The 7,352-nt window shown below is 43.2% G+C and overlaps 1 protein-coding gene across 1 annotated transcript; it reads left to right on the forward strand.

Annotated features, from left to right (window-relative positions):
* The first annotated feature begins 1,780 nt into the window (after window positions 1-1,780).
* LOC119312941 (cysteine-rich receptor-like protein kinase 10) lies at window positions 1,781-4,786 on the forward strand. The gene is made up of 7 exons (XM_037588732.1): window positions 1,781-2,693; window positions 2,821-2,934; window positions 3,036-3,214; window positions 3,433-3,643; window positions 3,728-3,968; window positions 4,059-4,203; window positions 4,294-4,786. Exons 1-7 carry the CDS (start codon window positions 1,877-1,879, stop codon window positions 4,594-4,596), a joined length of 2,010 nt encoding a protein of 669 aa, XP_037444629.1. The 5' UTR covers window positions 1,781-1,876; the 3' UTR covers window positions 4,597-4,786.
* Window positions 4,787-7,352: the final 2,566 nt, after the last annotated feature.

Raw genomic sequence — 7,352 nt, forward strand, 5'->3', positions numbered from 1 at the left:
GCAAATCAGTGGTCGCGCCGCAGTTTCCAGCAGCATGTCAACTTGTCAATTCGCATGTTCTTATGGTACTATGTAACTTATATTATCTCTGTTTCTAAATATAAGACGTTTTGGCAGTTTATCGAAAAGCTTGGCTGTCACCGTCTGTGGTGTGGATGTGAAGCAAATCAGTTGGCCGGCCATGCATGTTGTGAAGCAAATCAATGGTCGCACAGCGGTTCCATCATATTAACTTGTTAATTGGTATCTCATCGTATTTGATTTACACTACATTATGGGACGAAGGGAGTACTTGTTTATATAAGTTAGCTTTTGAAAAACATTGCTGTCCTGGGTACAAATATATAGATATCCTCGGTTTCTTTTGGTTTGTCCAACAGACTGCATAGACTTTCTTCATATTCTTCAAGCAATAATTTCCACAGCGACATGAGAAGCAGCATTTTCTTGAATTCTTCCACATTTTGCCAAAAATATACGGTTATTAGTGATTGCCAGTCATATCTGGACGAAGACCGGAAAATATATAGTTTCCTTACATTTTTCCAAGTGAAAGCAACCACAAACAAAAACAATTTAGCTAGGGCAGGCAGGCAGAAGGCTAATTTGTTGCAACGTTCCTTGTTGACTCTCCAGTCAAGAAGGACGTGCCGGCAAATAAATAATCACCTACACTTTGCAATTTTCCAAGTGACACGGTTAGCGAGCATGGTGGGCGTCTTGCAGCAGCTGCTGCTCCCTCCTCCTCCTTCACATTCTTCCGATCGGGATCAAGACCCATGCATAGCTACTCAAGTCAGTCTTCTAGCCATGTAATCTAATTGAACAGTTGGCCGCTCATGCATGTCATGAGGCAAATCAATGGTAGCGCCGCAGTTTCCAGCATGTCAACTTGTCCATTGGCATCTTATCGTATCTAATTTATACTACTTGTTTATGCCTCTCAACAAAAAATTAAAATTATATTTAAGATTGAGACATTTATTTTGGGATGGATCGGGGGTGGTACTTGTTTATGTAAGCTAGCTTGAGAAGAACTTTGCTGTCACCGTGCGTGGATGCAGTGCATGTTGGATCAACTTGCAACGTTAGGTGAGGACTAGATAGATAAGCTTGTCCTTTTAATATATCATACATTGCAGTGTGCGTGCGTGCGTGCATGGAGCAAGAATGGGTCGTCGTCCCGGCCAAACCTAGACTAGAGTTGACCGACTTCCAACGCTAAACGTATCGACTTCAGTCTTGCATCTTGCGATCTGAATCAACTTTTCTTCTTCTGCAACAAAGCAGGGGGCTTTTGAAAGAGTAATGCTACACGTATAAACGAGTTACAAAAAGAGTTAATTTGATTGGTCAATAGATGGGAAGACAGCCCATCCTCCTGAAAATCAGGGGGTGATAAGTTTGTGATTGGTTAGTAACCTCAGTTGTTCAGCCAACGGGTCAACGCCCCGTCCTCGTTCTTCCAAGTAATAATGCACTGGATTTCCACGGCGACCTGAAAGCAACATTTCTTTTTCCATAACGTGCCAAACATGCACGGTTATTAGTTATTGGCAATCATGTCGGACAAAGACCAACCAGGAAATATGTATAAATAATCGTAATTTCTTTGCATTTTTTCCAACTGAAAGCAACGACAAGCAAAAAACAATTAGGGCAGGCAGAAGGCTGATTTGTTGCAACGTTTCCTTATTGACTCTTCGGTCAAGAAAGACCAGCCGGCAGATAAATAATCACCTACACTTGCTCTGCATTTTGCAAGTGAAATAAGCAACCACAAACAAACACAATTAGTCAGGTACGTAGGAGGCCTTGGTGTTGGTCCTCTCAGTCCCAGTCCCAGTCCCAGGAAGGCACACGTACGGTTAGCAGCATGGTGGGCGTGCTGCTGCTCTTCCTCCTCATGCCGGCGTCGGCGACGGCGATCGGGATCACCTGCGGCAGCGGCCGGAACTACACGGCCAACACCACCTTCCAGTCCAGCCTCGCCGCGCTCGCGGCCACCCTCCCCACCAACGCCTCCTCCTCCCCGCAGCTCTTCGCCACCGCCACCGCCGGCGTGGTGCGCGCGCTCGCGCTCTGCCGCCGCGACACCCTCAACACCACCGCGTGCACAGACTGCCTCGCCTCCTCCTTCAAGTACGCGCAGAAGATGTGCCCGAACCGCAAGACCGGCGCCACCGTCTACTACGACTACGACGAGGTGAACGCCCTGCAGCCAGGCTGCATCCTCGGCTTCTCGGGCGATGCCGGCTTCCTCGGCCAGGCATCAAGTGTCACTGGGAACGGCACCTTCTTCCAGTACTGGAACCCGGTGAACCTCCCCGGCAACGCCCGCGTCATCGCTACTGCCGTCCGCGAGCTCCTCAATGAGACGGCACGCGACGCGGCCGCCGCGCCGAGGAGGTTCGCCACGGCGTTCATGGACTCCATTGGCGGCGCCGCCCCGACGCTCTACTCACTGGCGCAATGCACGCCGGACCTGTCAGCCCGTGACTGCCTGGCGTGCCTCCGGCGGCTCGTCGGCACGGTCAACGCCACCAACTCCGTGCGCATGGGAGGACGGATCTTCGTGCTCCGCTGCAACATCAGGTTCGAGGCCTTTATGTTCTACGACGACAAAAGCACGCGGCGGATTCCATTTTCATCTCCATCATCCATGGCTCCGGCACCGGCGCCGGCCCCCACAGGCAAGATATATATGCCGATGATCAATAAGATTACATTTTTTTTTTGTCCGCGCATACATGCAAACAATTCAAATATATATGCCGTACTCTTGCTAATTAATTCGTGCATGGATGTTTAATTATGAAGGACATGGAATCAGACCTTGGGTAATAGCTTTATCGGTAGCTGCTCCTGTAGCACTGGTTGCTCTCTGCTTCATCGTTTACTGTTGTTGGCTTAGAAAAAGGCAAGCAAAAAAAGGTGGGTAAATTAGTTACTAAAATGCTCAACAGAAATAGAAACAGTACTAATTTCATAGATCGATCGATATTGCATTGATAGTGCCAGTTCACAATTTTCAGGTAAAGTGACTTTACACGAAAAAAGTACTCACCAGTTTCAAGGAGATGAACTAGTTTGGGAAATGGAAGCAGAGTTGTCTGAATTTTCAGTATATGAGTTTCATCAGATATTAGAGGCTACAAGTAACTTTTCTGAGGAAAACAAACTTGGCGAAGGTGGATTTGGCCCAGTTTATAAGGTAAATATATAACACCATGCATTCTGTTCTCCACGTTTTCTAAGCCAAGGCAATACAAAATGCACACCAATACAAAACGACTATAAGAGGAAGAATATTGATCCGAGGTGGTGTAAATGTGCTTTTACTCGGCACTAGGGAAACACTAATTTATTTGTGCATCATAAAGCAACCCATATTATTGTTGCATATTGATACAAAATATTTATTTTTCCCAGGGCTACTTTCCTGAGGGAATAGAGATAGCAGTTAAGAGACTTGATTCCGATTCAGATCAAGGTTTCATAGAGTTCAAAAATGAAGTTGAGCTCATAGCCAAACTTCAACACAGAAATTTGGTTAGACTCATGGGATGTTGCTCTCAAGGAGAAGAGAAAGTACTGGTCTACGAATATTTGCCAAACAAAAGCTTGGACTTCTTCATCTTTGGTAAATATATATTTGCATTTTCAGACTAAAATTATGCTTTAGATGTTTTTTCCGCTTCTGTGCTAACATTTAATTCACATGCAGATGAAGATAGAAAAGTTCTACTAGATTGGGAGAAGCGCTTTGCAATAATTGTAGGAATAGCAGAAGGACTTCTTTACCTACATAAGCACTCTAGGTTGCGTGTTATACATCGGGATCTTAAACCAAGCAATATTCTTTTGGATAGCACGATGCATGCCAAAATTTCAGATTTTGGACTAGCAAAAATATTTAGCTCAAATAACAATGAAGGAAATAAAACGAGAAAGGTGGTTGGTACATAGTAAGTTTTCTCTGAATTACTCCATGTATGAATATTTTTATTATAACTCAACCATATAGTAATTGAACATACATTGTTGCTTTATTTTAGTGGCTACATGGCACCCGAGTATGCTTCCCATGGCCTCTTCTCTGTCAAATCGGATGTATTCAGCTTTGGTGTTTTAGTTCTCGAGATCATTAGCGGGAAAAAGAATTCCCATGAGTGTGGAGCTTTCATCAACCTCATTGGATATGTGAGTGCATATTTACACATCCACATAACAAGATAATATTTAGTTGTTTGTTATGTTTCCTACCTAAGTATTTGATGAAATTTAAAATAGGCTTGGCAATTATTTGAAGAGGAAAGATGGATCGAACTCGTTGATGCGGCATTGATTCCCAACGGCGATTCGTCAGAAATGATGAGGTCCATTAACATTGCATTGTTGTGTGTACAAGAAGATGCAATTGATCGACCGACCATGTTGGATGTTGTTGCAATGCTAAGCAGCAATACTATGATCTTAAATAAGCCTAAGCACCCAGCATATTACAGTATAAGTGTAGGCAACAAAGAAGCTTCTGATTCTGCTAAGTCTTGTAGTTTTAATGATGTGACTATATCTACGATAACTCCTAGATAGTTTATCTTCATATCAATGTTATTTTTACTTTGATGTTGTATAGAGCATAAGTTTTATGAATTATATATAGCTGGTTGTGTGCATCAGAATGATGCAGAGGCCAGGGGCTTCAACCTCCCTTTTCGATAAAAAAAATGTATTACAGTATTTTGGTGTGTTGCAGAGGCAATATAGTGCATAAGTTCTTATCTGTTCTTAATTGAAATGTATTTTGGTGTGTATGGATGTCTTAGTCAAAACCATGTTTCTTTTGCCTATTATAGTACAGGCAATGGATGTTCTAGTAGTTTTAAATCTTTCCAAACAGTCTGGCTAATGGATCCATATATAGAGGCATGATATTATGAAATTATCCAAACAGTGTCTCTGTCCTCTATATATGTACCCTTACTCTCATTGTATGTCGATCACTCACTCCAAAGACACAAGGACGGCCCAGGCAAAAAAAAAAAAGAAAGACACAAGGACGGCGAAGTCTTGTGGATACGGCTGCATTGGGAGAACATGGAGGGGCGTTACCAAGCTTTATTGGAGAGAATAATAAGCAAAGAAAAATAGAAACAAGAGGTTCAACATACTTGTCCATGTTAGAGAACGACGACTTTTTCTTACGTACTCCAAAGGGCAATTTTTTTATAGTGTCTTGCAAAATGACATTTGTGGACATGCGGAGTAGATATTTGTAGAGGTTTAGCGTTAGAAGTGAGTCAACTCTAGGTTTGGGACAACCCATTATTGCTCCATGCAATGCACGCGGCGATAATGTCTTGCAACATGACAAGCTCTAGTCCTCACCTAACGTTGCAAGTTGATCCAACATGCACTGCATCCACTCACGGTGACAGCAAAGTTTTTCAAAAGTTAGCTTACATATACAAGTACAAATTAAATATGGTAAGATACCAATTGAGAAGTTGACATGCTGGAACTGCCGTGCGACCACTGATTTGCTTTACAACATGCATGGCCGGCCACTAATGATGAGTATAATTTGTCCTAAATGGCCCTGGAAAACTTTCAGCCAGTTATGGGCTTAGGCAATTTTGCAAAAATCTTGGTTGACAGAGCACTACACAGCTCAAATAAGCCTATGCTGGACAGAACTGCTGGCATAGTGCACTACACTGCTGGACGTCTAGACTTGACCTTGACTCATCATGGCCGACCGATGTCATGGCTAGAAGACTGACGACAACCAATTAATCGGTCTTGGGTCTAAACCACTATCACTGGTGGAAAAAAGGCCTTTGGTCGCGGTTCGCAACTGCCATTAGTCGCGGTTGCGCAACCGCGACCAAATAAGCGCGACTAAAGCCCCCCACCTTTAGTCGCGGCTGCTTAAGAACCGCGACTAACGGCCCGTCCACGTGGGCGCCAGGCGGCCGTCGGGGCGGAGGACCTTTAGTCGCGGTTCTTCTGGCCAACCGCGACTAAAGGCCGCCACAGGTTTAGGGTTTAGCCCCCCCCCCCTAAACCTGTTTTCTGTTTAATTTGTATTGTTTTATTTCTTTTGTGCTTTATTTTAATTTTGAAGGAGTTTCATATATTCTACGGTACTACATACATGCATATGAATGTACAATTTCAAATAAATTTGAAATTAGAACCAAAAAGAATTCAAGAGGAATATACAATATATATTCAATATCATCGGATGACCATATACAATTTTGAACAAGTTTCCATACATGATTTAATGCATATAAAGTTCTACGTCCTCGTAATAGTGTTCTCCTTTAGGATGGAGGACTTCCCTGCTGAACCATCCAGCTAGTTCCTCTTGAAGTGGTCGGAAGCGAGCTTCTGGACTAAGCATCCACCGGAGGTTATTCCTCTGAGCATTGGTATCACTCGGAATCCGCTCAGAGGTGTATCTCCGGATCATCTCACAGACATAGTATCCACATAGATTGGTCTCCGGTGGCTGAATATCCCCAGCATTCTTAGCCTTTAACATTTTGAATTCTAGCTCTTTTTTGAATTCACCGACCTTTGTATCTACGAACCGTCTCCAAACCCTACGAGGCAAAGAAAATTAAATGAACAAGAGAGTTATTAATTAGTTACTTGATATTAGGAAATGAACGAAATAGGCCGATCGATATAGAGCGCAAATGAATGAAAATAATTACTTCTGCAGCATTCTTCTCATGCCGCCCCAAAGCTTTGGATCCATATTCACAGAGTCGTGGACGAGACATTCTGAGGTGTTAACTTTAATTACTAGCAGAATCCAGTGGAACCTGCGGACACGATACATGCACAGTACGTCATGCATAACTCATCGATTAGCCGGCCACATACCATGCATGGAGTAAACAAAAGAGAATGTGCTCAAGACAGAAACACTCACTCAAAATGGTAAGGAAATAAAATATCACTTTTGAGTTCCTGCTTTGTAAGAAACTGCCACAGGTCTGCCTCCACGTCGGCGGGGTAACGCTCCAACACATGTCCATTAACGATGTGTGGGTCAATGAACCCAACATCATGGATGTTCCTTACTCTGCATTCCTTAATCTTCATTCTACATGTATAATAGCGGACACAACAATATAGTTAGGACATATATATAGTGCAGGCAATATGAACGAGATGGGGTAGAAATCAATAAATCACTTACAGAACGTAGCAACTGATGATAGATTTATCGAGCTCGCGCAGATTGAAAAGCTGGAACAATTCACTCAGTTCAATTTGTACATAGTAATGTTTGAAGTGATGCTCATGTCTAACTTCCGCATAAATATATTCTT

Source organism: Triticum dicoccoides, chromosome 5B (assembly GCF_002162155.2).
Source record: "Triticum dicoccoides isolate Atlit2015 ecotype Zavitan chromosome 5B, WEW_v2.0, whole genome shotgun sequence".
Classification (NCBI taxonomy): Eukaryota; Viridiplantae; Streptophyta; class Magnoliopsida; order Poales; family Poaceae; genus Triticum; species Triticum dicoccoides.

Coding starts and splice junctions, on each gene's coding strand:
- LOC119312941 (XM_037588732.1), top strand. CDS start 1,877: ATGGTGGGCGTGCTGCTGCTCTTCCTCCTCATGCCGGCGTCGGCGACG. Junction 2,935..3,035: donor AAAAAGGCAAGCAAAAAAAG/GTGGGTAAATTA, acceptor CACAATTTTCAG/GTAAAGTGACTTTACACGAA. Junction 3,215..3,432: donor GATTTGGCCCAGTTTATAAG/GTAAATATATAA, acceptor TATTTTTCCCAG/GGCTACTTTCCTGAGGGAAT.